General features: G+C 41.2%; 1 protein-coding gene across 22 annotated transcripts in view; it reads right to left on the bottom strand.

Annotated features, from left to right (window-relative positions):
* Window positions 1–238: 238 nt before the first annotated feature.
* GRK3 (G protein-coupled receptor kinase 3) overlaps window positions 239–16991 on the bottom strand; it is a 279994-nt gene continuing 263241 nt past the window's right edge. For all 22 annotated transcript variants that reach the window (XM_063808413.1, XM_054675962.2, XM_063808418.1 and 19 more), the window contains 4 exons: window positions 13856–14018; window positions 10046–10182; window positions 7039–7152; window positions 239–6136 (listed from right to left, as the gene is read on the bottom strand). In XM_063808413.1, the coding sequence (XP_063664483.1) occupies window positions 5975–6136; window positions 7039–7152; window positions 10046–10182; window positions 13856–14018 (576 nt within the window). In that variant the 3' untranslated portion in view covers window positions 239–5974. The remainder of the gene's footprint in view (window positions 6137–7038; window positions 7153–10045; window positions 10183–13855; window positions 14019–16991) is intronic.

The raw sequence follows: 16991 nt of genomic DNA, 5'->3' as shown, positions 1-16991 counted from the left end.
AATGACACTGCAAAGTCTTACAGAAATCCTTTTATGAGATAGCCGGTCCAGAATAAAGCCTTTGGGGTACTTGTCAACAAGCAAGAAGCCTTCTGAAGAGGTAGATGAAAGCAGTATCTCACAGCAGGTGTGCTGCCCGATGTGACGAAAGACGTGCATGCGCCTCTCAGCACAGACCAGAAGATCAACTGTTGTTGAAAACAGTCCGTGGTAGTGAGAAGAGATGTTGGCCACATTACTAGGTGCATTATTTCAATTTTATTGTATTAAGAACAGGAAGGACTGCCATTTCTTTAAATAACAAACTATACAAATAAAAAGGAGCAGAAATAATATGGAATGTTTTTGACGAAAACAAACTTATGGATTCAATAAATAATATAAAATGCCTTTGTGCTAAAATAGAACTCTTGTTTCTTATATATATATAGTTCAGTGATCTTTATGCTATCCAGAAAAAGCCAGATCTATTCTAATTAAACATAGAAAAATACCATTTAACAATAAAACTAAAAAAATGGCCAGTGTTGAGCTTATAAACCACATATAATATATACATCATTTAATATAATCAACTAAGAAAGTAAATTTCAAGTTCTTTGTGATACAAATACACAATTGAAAATATTTCTCCATTCCCTACCCTTACATCAAAGACATCTGATATTTAGGACAAAATTAAAAATGGAAGCATAGTTACCAGTTTTCAGAGATGATTTTGAGATTGTTAGATACTGGAGCGCTAACTCTACTATACAAAGCTAAGTTATTTAATTCTAAATTGAAGGATTGTTTCCCCTATATGTGTCTGATGAAATGCGTATACTCTTAACACATTTTCTGTAGTTTGTGTTTTTAATAAAGGCAATTTAAAATTTGGGAGCCTGCATTTCTCAATCAGTGCTAACACAGCTAGGGCAGAAAGACAGCCCCTTTGGGCCAGCTGTGGGGGCCTGCAGGAGTGGTCATCTCTGTGATTCGGCTGAAATAAAACAACTATCTTAGTCCTTAAGGACAAAGAAAATATAAAGTTCATTGTGACTTGAGGAAGCCAAGGAGTACCATTTTAGAGTTCAAATTTCATTTGTTTCATAATAAACTTTGTTAAAATGTGACCTGGATTTAAAAAAATCATATTAACATGAATTTAAGTAATTCAAGTCTCTCCAGTAAACTTTACATAGGAGGGAAAAATCATGTTAAATCTTTAGGAAAAAATTTAAACTGTTAATTACTTAAAAAATTTTTTTTGTAGAGATGGGGTCTTGCTGTGTTGCCCAGGCTGGTAACTCACTGTGGAAGTGAGCAGGGTAGAACAGAAGAGGCCTGTTACTCTGACAGTTTTACCAGGACTTCAGTGGATTTGTAACAGTGTCCCCAACTGACCAATGGGGCAATGCATTCACAGTGATCCAGCCACTGCCTCTCCACCTCGGGGGCTGCAAAGTGCACACACACACACACACACACATACACACACACACATATGGGGTGTTGTGGAGATGGCCCAGTAATGCTTTAGCTCTGGGTCCCCTGTGCCCCCACGGGAGGGTGCCAGAGGGTAGGCAGAGGCAAAAGAACTTCTTCAGAAAGTCCTGATAGGCAGCAAATGGCTTCTGAATGAGTTCAGCAGCTCCACATTCAAAAACAAAGTGACCAGGTCTCTGAATAATTATCATAAGGAAAAATCTCCTGTTACAGGGGGGAAAAAAGAAACTTCACCTATTTTAACTCAGTTATTTCCTTGGTGCTTTATGGTATAATGATTTTTACCAGTAACTTCTTTCTTCCTTCGCCTGATTTCTACCACTATTCTCTTTGTGACACCTAGCCCAGCCCCCACCTGTCACAGATCCCAGTGAAGCCCAAATCATCTCCCAACAAGTCAACCTCTCACTCAGGGTGGGAAGTGTTAATTCATCAAGCATCTCTGAATGACACAGAAACATTTCCCTGAACGTAACTGAGACAACACTGCATATGATTAAATCATACAAGATAACCCTTATCTTACACCAGCACATTTCAAAGCATTTCTATAGGTTTACATCATGCAAAAGAGGCCTAGACTTTGAGAACGTTGTTTTCTTCTTGATATGTTAAAATTCTGAAACATTAGAAAAATCAATTCCACTGAAAAGTAAAATGTGTTGAATTGGCCCAGCTACAAATTCCGAGTGAAATTTTAAAAAGCAGAGAAAAACCACACTTTGATCTTTTTAATCTAGTTAAATCCCTGTCGTCAATTGGTAAACATTACTTTGTAGATGACCAGTGTGGCCTTCAAACAGTCGTTTCTAATATCTGTATATGGCATATGTCAGACCAGAAATCAAGCTACATCTTGTTTGCAACAAACAGACCATTGTTTGTTGCTGCTGCTGTCTTAAGCAAAATGCTTCCTTTCCTCAGTGCATCTCACTGGATATTTAGCCCCCCCCCCACTTTTTATTTATTTATTTATTTTTGAGATGGAGTCTTGCTCTGTCGCCCAGGCTGGAGTGCAGTGGCGCAATCTCGGCTCACTGCAAGCTCTGCCTCCCGGGTTCACGCCATTCTCCCGCCTCAGCCTCCCGAGTAGCTGGGACCACAGGCGCCCGCCACCACACCCGGCTAATTTTTATTTGTATTTTTAGTAGAGATGGGGTTTCACTGTGCTAACCAGGATGGTCTCAATCTCCTGACCTCGTGAACCGCCCCTCTCGACCTCCCAAAGTGCTGGGATTATAGGCGTGAGCCATCGTGCCCGGCCAGCCCCTTCTTTTTAAACATAGGACCTGAAATTGTCACGTAGGTGAATGGACCAATCAGAGGCATGAGCACTTTGCATGAATGGTGACATAATAAGCTGACTTCTAGAAGTTTTGTTGAAAAATCATACTTAAATATGACAAAGAAGGAAAACCAATGAGCCCCCATGACATGAGGGGATGAATGAGCCAAAGAGAATGTTTTAGGTTAAAAATAATAAACCTGAATTCACAAAGGTTTTTAACTTATTCCATATATATCTTACATAGCAGCTTAAAGTAATCTATTATTTTTAGGCTTTATTGATTCTTTTGAATCATGAAATCAAGACTTATTACCGCATGATTTTGTAAAAATATCAACCTCAATTATTTTTCTCATCAATGTTAAAATATCCCAACCACAGGAATCTAAACTAATGAAAAAAAAATAGGCTGAATTTTGACCTTTTTAATAGTTGGAGTGTAATAAGGGTGAACATCTAGGAATTATGTAATACTTGGAAAACCTTCTAAAACATCCAAGTACTACGGCTGGGCATGGTGGCTCACATCTCTAATTCCAGCATTTTGGGAGGCCAAGGAAGGAGTATCACTTGAGCCTAAGAGTTCAAGACCCCATCTCTACCCAAAAAATAAATTAGCCAGGAAAGGTGGCATGCACCTGTAGTCCTAGCTACTCAGGAGGCTGACGTGGGAGGATTGCTTGAACCTAGGAATTCAAGGCTGCAGTGAGCCATGATCATCCCACTGTTCTCCAGCCTGGGTGACAGAGCAAGGCCCTATCCCAAAAAAAATAAAAAATTGAAAAAAACAACAGCCAAGTATACCATGATGTTTAATCCAACTGACTTTTCCTCTGGCCATGTAGGCAACCGGGTGCAGACACAGCGGTGTCCTGTGTCTGGTCGCAGAAACACCTCCATCACAACATTTTGGCAGAAGGCACTCAAACCAGACCCCAACACAACTGGTGACCGCCCTCAGAAACAGCTCAATCTAGTCTTACAAAGTACTTTTAATAAATGACATCTAGATGTACTTCTCAACCATATCATTACAAATCAAATGTGAGTTGGGGAAGTGTAAAAGTTTACACTTTCGTTTGAAGCAAAAGGACTTTCAGGGCATTTTCCAATTCATATATCTTTTCTAAAAGGGAGTGGAGCCTTATGTTCTATTCTTAGAGCAGAAATTCTAGTTTTTGAAAGAGATGCGGATCAGCTCAATTTTAGAACAAGTATGGGAAAGTTGAATAATCTTTCTGAACACGTTTGTGCAGCTCACGCCCTAGGTACAAGATATTAGACGCTAAGCCCAGACCCTGGTGGAGTCAACAGCAGGCCCTTTATCCTGGAGATCTAGAACAGGCATGAGGCCCAGCGCATCCTCAACTGCACATGCTGAGAACCTATGAGCTTGAGATGCAGACGGGAACGGCATCAGTCACAGCTATAATTAACCAGGGCTGGGAAGACATTCACTCTTTAAGAACAATGGCTTTTCTGCTTCTGGTGTGTGTGTGTGTGTGTGTGTGTGTGTGTGTGTGTGTGTTTAAACAGAATTTGAATACTATTCTTCCTTTTTAAATAAGGAGAATGCATGTAAGTAGTACATCCCTCCTCCCACACTGGAAATAACAGATAGTAGAAAATGTATGTTAATTTAAACCCCAACTAGTAGTCGAGATAGACAAAAAAAAAAAACCCACATTTTTTTTTTTGCAAAGTAACTCTTATGAAATAATGGACCCTTTTGGTAATTATCTTCCAAACTCTCAAAATAACTGCATTAAAAAGTACTTACTTTGCCCATGAACACAGCAAACAAATACAAAAACAAAGATTTGGAACTGCTAAAAATATCAAGGGCAGGATGCAGACAATTATGATGTCAAGTTATTTATACTGTTAGTAGTTAATTTAAAGACATACACTAAAACTACTCCAAGAATGGGACAAATACGTGGATTTGTAAAAAAAATTTTTTTAAGACTGATGACATGGGGGACTTCGCTGGTTCTCATAACCCAGCATCTATTTGGGGGTATCAGTGGGGCCTGGAGGCAGTGGGAGAAAACAAACTTCACAGGGCAGATGCTGCTGGGACCAGGAAAAAGGCTTCATGCCCTAAGGTCCTCACTGTCGTACAGCCCAGTGCAAAGTATCATTCATTCATGACAGACGGATGACGACATGAAAGCCAATATACACAGTTAACCCATTTTGACACATTCATTCCTCAGCATTTTTTCAATACAATTCATGTGAAATTATACTAAGACGTAAAACAGACCTGCTTTTGTACATCCATTACTGATATGTCTCCCAGGGTCAGGCAGAAGGAACCAGAATGACTGTCACACAACTGCTAATTGTCGAGACCCGAGACGGACTCACCCATGAGTGCTCCTGCATGCCAGGTACTGCTTGTCGACTCGCGCACACTGGACTCAAAGACTTTTGAAAACTGCTCTTGCCCCTGAAACCTAAAACTCCATGGCCTGTCCTTCAGAATCACTGTAAATCTTTCCAATGATGGACGGATGAATGCCTTCAATGATTAGTTAATCCCATACACTTGGAGAGTACGTGTCCGTCATTCCCACCTGGCTGAGGGGGCCCCGGAACAGACTGGTCAGAGGCAGGGCAGTCATGTGGGTGCGGCTCCCAGAGGAGGGCCCAAGTGCAGAAATATCTTCAACTTTTAACATCATCAGAAAATATCTTCAACTTTTAACCCAGGACAAGAAGTCAGTTGCGAAGTGCACAAAAGAAACACACTGTGGCTCTCCCATCCCCAAGCAGTATGGAGCAAAGACATAGAAAATCAGCAGTGACTAGACAGAATATGTATGTGGCAATGCTTAGGGCAATCTGTTACCCAACACTGAACATCTTTAAATTCCATCCTGGAAAGTCTAAGATGTGTTTGATATCAGACATAAAAATTTACGTGATAAGTAGGAGTCACTTCAAGTTCTAGGTTCATAGGTACCAAAGTGTGTAGCAAAGAAAAAGAACTTTTATTTCTTCAGTAGTTTCGAATGCGGACAAATGTGACAAGGCAGGGAGCTGAGCTGACCCCAAGCCGAAGGGTCCCGACTCCTCTCGGGAGCCTGGAGGAGTCCCGGTAGCGAATAGATCAGATGCCTCATCCTCGTTCACCCCAAAAGGCTGAGACCCTGGTGTGTCCTCCTCGAGGACCCTCCCTGTTCCTGGGTGCTAGAGGCCGTTGCTGTTTCTGTGACAGAGGGATGGCTTTGGGAGCTCCACAGTACCCGACCGAGGTTTGTTGAGGAACTTCGGGGCACGACGCAATAGCCGCTGGGCCTCCTTGAAGGTTTCGTTCAACTCTTTCTTCCACTGCACAAACTCTGGATCACTCTGAGGGGGAATACAAAGGCAGCTGTTGTGACGGGCTCACCCATTTTGCCAACAGCAGTGGGTGCCCCTATTGATTACCAGCGTCCCTGGAACCCCTGAAGGAAGCACACCCTACGTGTCCACCCCCAGTGGCATTACTAGCTGATGGGTCACGCTGCCACCTTCTCCAGAATCTCTTGAAAAGAGCAGGGAAAGGCCACATTAAAACCCTTCAGATGATTCCAGTACAATCCCACTCTGAGAATCACTGCCTTTAATTTGTTTAGAGATTACTTTTGATTTCTAAAACAACTGAAATCTATAATAATATAGGGGAAGGAGTTTTGACAAATTAAAAAAATGTTTTAAATATATATTCATGTATGTAATGTAGTACTGATGTTAGTAAAAATGATTTTTTTTGCATCTAATACGTGTTTATTTCTCTAAATATGCTCTCTTAAAACACACACACACTAGTACACCAGTCACAAAGTGTCCAGGAATGAAATTTGTGTTACAATGTAACTTTGAGGAAAAGATGGCATTTTCGTTTAGAGAAGATGGCATTTCAGTTTGCCATCTTATATTTATCTAAATATATAAACCTTAACATCGAACATGCCAAAAAATCTTCAAAGTTATAGAACAAATAAAATTCCAGGCCCTATTAAATACTGAGCAGATTTTCCAGATAGAGTAATGACATTATTTCACCTACATCCTCCTGCCATTTTCTAATAATATTTGCCTTTTTAAAAAATCACGATGAATTTGCTGAAAACCTTGTACCTTGGGGCTTTCTTACTAAGTTTGTAAGTGATAAAACATGGCATAAGAAAATGTTTTATAGACAGGCAGTCAACTTTGCTGAATATTTAATTATTCTAACATTCACCTAAGAAGAAATAAATAAAACTCACCTCACATTGCAAGACAAATTGCTTCCCTCCTTTTATTCTGAACAAAATGCATTTTTTGTCTTTAATTTGAGTTTCTTCCACAGAGAGAATCTGTTCCATTGTCAGTAAATTTTGCTAACCATAAAAACAGAAATTCAAAATTCAAATTATTTTTGTGATTTCTTAAGTAGTAATACCAAAAACTACCAAGTTAGAACAAGTAAAAAAAGAAAACGCATGCGGTTTTCTTTCTTTGATGGTATTCTAGAAGTAAGGGGAAAATGGCTATAAAGGAACACAAACAAAAGTTCAAATTATAATGTTTCAAGGAAAACTGCAAAGAAAGCAATGTTTTGCTAAGGAAAAACGGCAAAGCTGTTCCCTCAACACAGAACTGATTTTGAATGATGATGAATCGCAAGCGTACTTGCTGTATGGCACACTCATATACATTCTGTCAATAACATTGTGAGGAAGCAACAGAGCCACATATGATTTATGTGAGCCAAAGGTGTGTGGTTCAGTTTTAAGGCAGCAACTCAATAAATGTTTACTGATGTCAGCTTGTAAGCTAACAATATTTTGATAGTATCCCAATGATGTCATAAATAGAGGTGGTTTCATTAAAAGATTAAAAGGTCTATAGGCTGGGCGCGGTGGCTCATGCCTGTAATCCCAGCACTTTGGGTGGCCGAGGCGGGTGCATCACGAGGTCAAGAGCTCGAGACCAGCCTGGCCAAGATGGTGAAACCCCGTCTCTACTAAAAATACAAAAATTAGCCGGGCGTGGTAGCGGGCACCTATAGTCCCAGCTACTCGGGAGGCTGAGGCAGGAGAATCGCTTGAACGCAGGAGGTGGAGGTTGCAGTGAGCCGAGATCGCGCCACTGCACTCCAGCCTGGGCGACAGAGCAAGGCTCTGTCTCAAAAAAAAAAAAAAAAAAAAAGTCTATAGTATTATTGCTTAAGGTGAATGCTATAGTGTCATGAGTTACTTAGTGTCTTATGGTTTTTGTTTTAAATAAATACTTCAGGAATCCTGAATGAGAAACAGCACTCTGATAAACACTCAGGTTTTCTTTTCCCTTACTTAGACTTACAAATCTGCTCATGCATATTATGTAGCTTCTTAAATAGAACACTAAATGTTGAACCTTTTAAAACCAAGGTCATTTATTGCATCCAATGTTAAACAAAGGTAAAAGTTTTGTTTTTTTAAGTTTTCAAACAGCCTGAAAAGTGGGGTGATTTCCTTTTAACATGCCAGTGGGTAGCATAATAAATGTATAATCTGCCCAGGTCCGCTCATTACCTGGAAATACAGTGAGCTCTGGGGAGCTACTTTGATGCTTCCCAGCCCTGAGTTACACTTCAGGGTCCCCAAAAGAATCTTATTAATTGGAACTTAGATCCTAGATTCTAATTTTTCAAAAATAACTTCGATGGCAGGAGTGATGGTTGGGAAGATCTTGTTTCTTTTCAAAGAAATGGAGTGATATGCAATTATAATCATTCATAATTGAATGAAAACTTCGCCAACAGTAAACTAAAAATACAGTCCAAAGTCACATACATGAGATTTAGGTGCCCTGTTTTCCACACTTCTGATCCCTGGAGAACAGATGGGTGGTATTCCAACACATCCAACACATAAACAATGTTTTGAGTGTTTGGGACCATCGTCCTGCTTACGATGACTCACCAGGCCCCCCCCACCAAGAAAAGAAAAGATGCCTTCCACCAGGGTTGGCTCCTTCCTTGTTGACAAGCCCTGGGCTCTTCACCCAGTAGGCACTTAATAAATGCTGCCTGATTTGCTGAAAGGTAGTGTGGATCCGAAATTTCTTTTTATCTTGTTCACAAACATTAGCTCTCGAAAGGATCTTAGAGGGCAGCTACATCTTGCTGTCTGTTGTATGATCCACCTACAAATTCTCAACAAGGTGGAGACACAAGGAAGCATCTTTTGGTGACCTCATCTCTGTGCCAAGTGTCATGGCCTGGGACATTTTATTTGACCCAAATAGGAGAAGCCGTACAATGGAGAGACTGAGGGCACAGGATGACCTGGTCTGAGTCACCCCTCCACCTTCTAACTGTCCAGTTGTGTTTTTGGGTGGCAGACTTTCCTCTTCTAAGCCTGCTTTCCTCTTTATAAAATGAGAGTTGGACCCTCAAAGGTTCCCAAACACATGGAGGTTTTTTTTTTTTTTAACAGCACTTGACCTCAGATAAACATGCAAAAATTACAGTACAGTCATCCCTTAGTATCCACAGGGGACTGGTTCCAGGAACCCCTGAGTAGCATAATAAATGTATAATCTGCCCAGGTCCGAATTATACAAAATCCACAGATGCTCAAGTTGCTGATATAAAATGGTATCGTATTTGCATATAACCTTCACACATCCTCCTGTATACTCTAAATCACCTCTAACGTAAATGCTATGTAAATAGTCGTTAGACTGTGTTTTTTTTTTTTCTGTATTAGTTTTTATTGTTTTGTTGTTATTTTAAATTTTTTTTTCCCGAATATTTTCTCTCCTTGGTTGTTTGAATCCCAGGATGGGGATCTGTGGATATGGAGGGCTGACTGCAGTTGTTATGATTTCTATTTCCCTCATTTCACAGATGAGAAAACGGAGGCTGAGAGAGTCAATGTGACGTGTTCAAAGTCCCAGAGACACTCAGCAGTGGAGCTGAACACCTCTGTCTGACTTCAAAGTCCAGCTTGTCTTTTCTTTTTAGATCTGTCTAACTGCTCTCCAGCCTTCTTCAAATCCATCTGATGATGTGGTGCTTCTGACCTCACTAAAAAGCATGTTCTATTTTCAGGTATTACCAAGTTGTTCCTTGACTTGGAAGTTTAAAAACAAGTTAAAGTTTGCACATTACAATCTCATGTATAGCAGTAAAATAGAATCACACAGTTTCGGAGGATAGTGTATAAAACATGTCAGCAACATGAAATAACCATATGCCATTGTACGTACTGGGAAACATGCTCGGTGAGACTGCCTTAGACTTACCCGGGACTCTCCCTCTCCTCTCCATTCAAGTCTATTTGGAAAGAGGTAAAAATAGCGACGCTGCCACTGAGTCAGAAATGGGTTTCCCAGTTTCAGCATGTACCCGTGCATAATACAGTCCTTCCCCAGAGCGTAATCTGAGGAATACAAAATCACTAGGAGTTAAATAGGCTCTGAAACAAAATGTCTTAGCAGCATTATTCTCTGAAAAAAGAACAGACATACTTTTTGGAAAAAGCAGGTTTCTATAAATAGAACACATTACAGAAGTCACGATTTTAGTTTTAAGTGCATGTGTACTGGGGATCTAAAGATCAGAGGGTTCTGCAGCTCTCTCTGCTCACACAGTAAATGATTGCTTCTCAATATGCTGATAAATCCATGATGTTCATTTATCGCTCTGGGAGGGCAAAAGTTAGTTTCCAAACTCTTTTCATTATGTATAATGAGAACCGGAGAATAGACGGTATTTAAAGTCAAGCTATCCCCAAAGTACCTTCGCCTTTACGTGGGGTTGGGATTCCCCCTTTAATCTCCCTTTTATCTTAAAAATAATAATAGTGGGAATTTTCTTGTCTAAGTAATTTAAGATAACATAAGGATCAAAAATGGTTCCTTCCTCAGCTTAATGTTAGGTTTATTCCTCAAATATATGGTTATGTATAGAGATAATTCACAGACATTGTTGAGTCCTGATTACATTTTTATAGTGAAGGACTGTGTCTTTAAAAAAAAAAAGGTTAATTTTAAAGTCTGTATTAAAGGCTTTGGTGATTGTGCTAAAGTCATTCGCTCACACACTCATTTCTTCAACAAGTAGCACATGAATGCCCAGGTGCTGGGCATGTTCCAGATATTCTGGGTTCAGCAGAGAACAAAAGAGACAAAAACCCCTGCTTCAGAGAGCTTACAATCTAGTGAGTGTTTCAGATCATAAGTAAACACGTAAAACCCATGTCAAGTCATCTGGAGACAAGCAGGTAAAGAACAAAGGAGAGGGAGGGCCAGGGAGGGTCAGTGGTGATGGGGAAGGATGGAGTTGTCATTTTCACCGAGAAGTGCTTGCATTTCCAAAATCTATTTAAAATACGAGCACAGTCATCCCTTGGTAGCCACAAGGGATAGGTTCCAGGACCCCAGCAGATACCGCAATCAGTAGATGTTCAAGTCGTCAATATAAAATGGCATGGTGTTTGCATAGAACCTACATATATCCTCCTACAAACTTTGAATCACCTCTAGTTTACCTATAATACCTAATACAGTGGAAATGCTACATAAATAGTTGTTACACTGTGTAGCAGTGGTCCCGAACCTTTTTGGCACCGGGGACCAGTTTCGTGGAAGATAATTTTTCCACAGACGGGGATGGGGGAATGGTTTTGGGTTCAAACTGTGCTACTTCAGATCAAGCATTTGATTCTCATAAGGAGCACGTAACCTAGATCCCTCACGTGCGCAGTTCACGATAGGGTTTGCAATCCTACGAGAATCTCAGGCCACTGCTGATCTGACAGGAGGCGGAGCTCAGGTGGTAATGCTCACTCGCCCAGCACTGATCTCCTGCTGTGCGGCCCGGTTCCTAACTGGCCTCCCCGCTGGGGGTTGGGAACCCCTGCTGTATGGCTTTTATTTGCATTATTTTTTATTGTTGTATTGTTATTCTTATTGTTTTTCTCCAGATATTTTTGATCATGGTTGGTCGAATCCACAGATGCAGAACCTGAGATGTGGAGGACCAACTTTATTATAATTTTTTTTTTTTCAGGAATCTAAGCCTAGACTATATTTTTCTATAAAGGTGACCTCTGAGATTGTCAGCCAAGACCTACTTATGCACGAATTACTTACTAACACAGGAAGATAAATTCGTTGATTTGCTAAACTTTCTAATTACAGCTCTAACTAGAAGGATACACTTGAACATGCTTATGAAGATCTATACATATTTCTGGATCCAATTAATCAGGATTCTAGTGACACCATGACCCCCCCTTGAGCAAGTCGACATTGATTCAATTTCCTGTGTAAAATCTGCTGTGGCAAACACACCCCAGTGTGATCACAATGGACCGGTTCTCTAAAGAAGAGCTTACGGCCGGGCGCAGTGGCTCACGCCTGTAATCCCAGCACTTTGGGAGGCCAAGGCAGGCGGATCATGAGGTCAGGAGTTCAAGACCAGCCTGGCCAGCACAGTGAAATCCCATCTCTACTAAAAATACAAAAAAAATAGCCAGGCGTGGTGGTGGGCGCCTGTAATCCCAGCTACTTGGGAGGCTGAGGCAGGAGAATCACTTGAACCTGGGAGGCGGAGGTTGCAGTGAGCCGAGATCGCGCCACTGCTCTCCAACCTGGGTGACAGTGTGAGACTCCATCTCGAAAAAAAAAGAAGAGCTTACAAATAAAGGCTGTGTGTCCCTGCAGAATTGAGGTAAACAGAGTTAAAAGAATGCAGGATTCCCTTGGTGTATTCTGGCAACGTTTATATAAAGAGTAAGTCATCCAGAATTGAAGACACTTTAAATGCCACAGGGAAATCGTCAGATAAGACCAAGGAATCCTATACCAAGATGCTGCCACCAAAGTAACCTATTAACAGAGTGAAAGAGTTTCTGGCCGTTCTTGTTACATAAGGTTAACCTTGCAAGGGTCTTTGCTCAGAGGGAAAATGAAATTACATCTTAACATAAGCATCAACTACAATAAATTTAATTATCCACAATTCATGAAATCTTAGAAAAATTAAGAGTAACCATATTCAGTGAATCGAGAATGACTGATTTATTTAAAACTTATGTTTCCTACTTGATGTTATGTTTAGTAGGGCATTGAATTATTTACATAAAAATACAGTTTGGCAATTTTTTTTTTTGAGACAGCTTCTCGCTGTGTCACCCAGGCTAGAGTGCAGTGGCACAATCTCAGCTCACTGCAGACGACCTCCTGGTCTCAAGTGATCTTCCTGTCTCGGCCCCCCAGTCCCTGGGACTACAGGTGCATGCCACCACGCCTGGCTAATTCTTATTTTTTGTAGAGATGGGGTTTCACCATGTTGCCCAGGCTGGTCTTGGACTTCTGGACTCAAGTGATCCTCCTGCCTCGGCCTCCCGAGGTGCTGGGATTACAGACATGAGCCACTGTGCCTGGCCTGATTTGGCAATTTTTAAAATGCTGTTTGTAATATAAATGTCTTTATATATTTAACTCTTTTGTCTATGGCCATACAACCCTTAACACACCCGATGTCATCTGATCTTGGAAGCTAAGCGGGGTTGGGCCTGGTTAGTACTTGAATGGGAGACATTTACCTCTCTTGACAAGTGACGTGTCATGCTAAGTTCCTCGCCAGGACCAGCTACATACTTCTCAGGCCCCAGTGCAAAATGAAAAGGCAGGCCCCTTGTTCAAAAATGACTAAGAGTCTCAAGGTGATGACAACAGAGGACTAAACTGAGTCAGGTGCCCAGATGACCGCACAGGGCACACACCAATGACACCAACCCCACTCCAGACACTGTCATACTCAATCTGCAAGGAAAAAACCTCCAAACCAGTCCCCAAGCACTCCAAGATAAAAGGGCATACTAAAGAAACCCGGCCACCTGTCTCCATAGACTTATTTGTGTGCTGACTGAAGACTTTGAAATATTAGACTGAGCTCTTCCAAGCCAGAGCAAACTAAAGCAATTTATGGCATTGCTTTCTTCTCGACTGCAAAATACCTTACGACCCAAATATTTTTTCAGCTTTACAAGAAATTTTGAAAATTTACTGCATTAGAAATGTATTGAGACACGTGAGCTATTTTACCTTCTTCGTGGCCAAGTTGCTTATTTTTAGCTCTCTTCCTGGCCTCAATTTTATCCGTGTCTGCATTTACTGCTTCATAAACTGTTTCCGTTACTTCTTGCTGCCAGCGTTCAGAGATGACCAAAGGGAAGTTCTTGTAGAGTTCTTGGTCGCAATCAAGTAGCTGATTATTTTAAGAAATCAAGATATTTATGATTTAACATACTTACAAAGGTAAGAGTCCGTGGCGCCACATCCATGGTGACTCTTATCATAACTCTATATAGGAAGATGACTAGATGGCAGCAGTAATCATTTCGAGGCAGGTTCTTAGTTATCATAAATCTCTGCTAATGACAACTCAAGCAATCAGCATCCACAAACAGAACTGATGAGCACTTCACTTTCAGTCCTGGATCAGCTACATTCAACCCAATCTTGTATACTATCTTCATGACATGTTTTGCCAACGAAAACTCACATATACAGAATTTTACTTGAAGTACTAAGAGATTCTGACAACAAAGTAAAATTTCAATTATGGTAAGGATATTTTGTTTATATAGGTAGGAAAACTGTTTCTATAGTTTCAGAAACAGTTATAAGGGAGAAGCCAAGAGGGCTTTTGAACCTACCCTCAATTAATCTGAAAAGTTAGAAAAACAAAAGGTAAATGAAGCTGAGCTTCCTATTAATTCCATGAACCTTCCAACTATTTACAGTTTGACATCATAATCATATGTATAAGAAATCTCAAGACATATGGGGAGTTGAGGCAATGGAGCCTTTAAGAGCTGCTGGAACAAAAATTACACTTAATGGTCGCATTTTTCTTCTAAACGATTATTCAAAATTCTTCTTTCTGCCCTCTAGGTAAGGCTGCACTTTGAATATGAGCAAAGAAAATGGTTTTCTGCATGTGAACTACATTTTTATAGCAGAAATACTAGCAAGCCTGCTGGTAAATACATGCTTGTCTTAGAAGCACAGACCTCCTTAGAAACTTGATTTGCTTACTCCTTGAAAGATAAGCAGGGGTAGGTATCATAACAGGCAAAATACTGAGAAGGGCAAGAAAGACCAAGGAGGCTAAGGCACTTGCACACACTCCCTTAGCAAATCAACAGAACACCAAAAGAAGCTGCATCCCACATGCCAATATGGGGCCTACTCCATCCAGTCTCACTGATCTATTATAATAATCTGTTGATTCTGAGGTCGTTTTGACCTGTAGAGTTTTTCCTCTTTCTGTTTTCTTCAGACATTCTATCTAAGCCCATAGCTGAGCCCCTCAGTTGCTCTGAATGGGACTGGAGGTGCGTGTGTGAGTGTGTGTGAGTGATGGGGTGTTGAAAACCTCAAGGTCCGATGAGCACCTGAGATCAGGCACACAGGGACAGGCTCTGAACGGTCTGGCAAAGAGTCAAAGCATGCTCCTTGCCCAGGCAGTTATTCTGAAATGGCCAACTCTGTTTAATAGACACTGTTCTACCGCCTATAATTTCAGAAAGACTTGATCTTTATGACTGAGCCCACCTTGCTGAAAATGAATTTTTTTAAAAAAGAACTTATGTTTACATGAGGTGAGTTTTCCCCCACCCTTTTAAAGAAAATGTATTATTTGGGCTGTTTTTAAAAGACAGTTTCTTAAAATGCAGTCCCCTGCCCTCCCTGCTGGACTCAGCTCTCACGGGAGCAGGACCTGGGCTTCTTGTTTACAGCTGAATCCCTACCTGACAGGACTTCTTGTTCTAAGTGTGCTCTTTCTCAGCTCTTGCTCAGGAAGAACCAAAACATAATAGTAGAAGCTACTAGTTTGTCAAGCATTGACTATATGCCTGTAGCCTTCAGCAGGCCACCTCATTTATCCTCAGAGAAAGCTTGGCAATGAAACCACCTACTTTACAGGTGAGAAAGCCAAGACTCGAGAGGTTGCAGAATGGCCCACATTCACTCAGCTCAGTGGCAGATCCCAGCCCAGTTTGTCTGACTCCAAAGCCTAGATCTTGGTTTACAACATTTTTAAGTATGATCATCTCTTTTTAACATTAAAAAATGTTTGTGGGCACCCACGTAATAGTGGTTTATTTTTAGTACTCTGATGGATAGATAGTGGTATACAGCAGGTGAAAAAATTCTATTGTGACAGCAGTAAATTTTTTAAATACTTTGTAAATGGATTGTTCCCCAAAGCACTGCTGTATACTCATATACCTGACAGGTATCAATGGTTCCGGCTACAGACGATGCCTGGTGGTGTACAGGACTAGGCATCGGTCTCAATGCTGACCCCAGCCACTGCTCCAGACCACAGAAGGGTGCCCCTCAGTTGGTCAGCAATCCTCACAGCCCTGTGACCTGGGCCCTCTGCACTTTGCCTTCACCTAACCTCCAACACCAGAAAAGCTGGTCCCATGAACACCCCAATCACCATCATGGCCCAGCCCCTCATCTCCTGGGGCCCCTAGCTCTGACCAGCTGCCACTGGGTTCCCCAGGAGCACTTGGCGTGTACATGCTGCTCTCCTTCCCCACAATCCTCCCATCTTCCTCCAGCCATTTACTGCCTTTTCTGTCCCACAGTCTAGTTGGTCCCAGTCCTATGTGTCTCCAGTTATAGCTCCTGCTAGGCCCTTGCATTTTACTTGTCACTCTTTTATTTACACCTCACAGGTGTGTGTTTTAATAGTGCTGCAGCCTTCTGGAGAAGGAAGTTACTTGGTGGGGAAGGCAACGCGGGTTTGTGTCAGAAGGGTGTAAACGGGGGCAGCTGAGAAGAAACAGGGAAGGCCCGGGGGCAGGGAGGAGAGCCTGGGGCAAGCTGCCAGCATGGGGGTAGGTGAGAGCTTGATGTAGTGATACACTTTGACCCAGCATCTTAAACAGAATGATCTTCTCTCATGACTCACCATCTCTAATTATGTCTTGTCTCTACTTGGGGGAATGACGATATGAACAAAAGTTTGAAAAATGCAGAGGATTGTATTAAAAAAAACAGTGATTATTTCACCTTTGATTGACAAATGCAAAATGATTCATGCTGTTTGCTCTTTCATCCTAACACGGGGAGATCTAAAAACTTAGAAGAATTGAGACAGCTGGCTCTTTTGCACTAGGGAAGTATGTTTGATATCACACAGCTGTTTTTCCTGCTTCAG

This window comes from Pan troglodytes, chromosome 23, assembly GCF_028858775.2.
Source record: "Pan troglodytes isolate AG18354 chromosome 23, NHGRI_mPanTro3-v2.0_pri, whole genome shotgun sequence".
In the NCBI taxonomy this organism is placed as follows: Eukaryota; Metazoa; Chordata; class Mammalia; order Primates; family Hominidae; genus Pan; species Pan troglodytes.
Note: the sequence above shows the minus strand (reverse complement) of the source record. Positions and strands in the feature narration are given on the sequence as shown.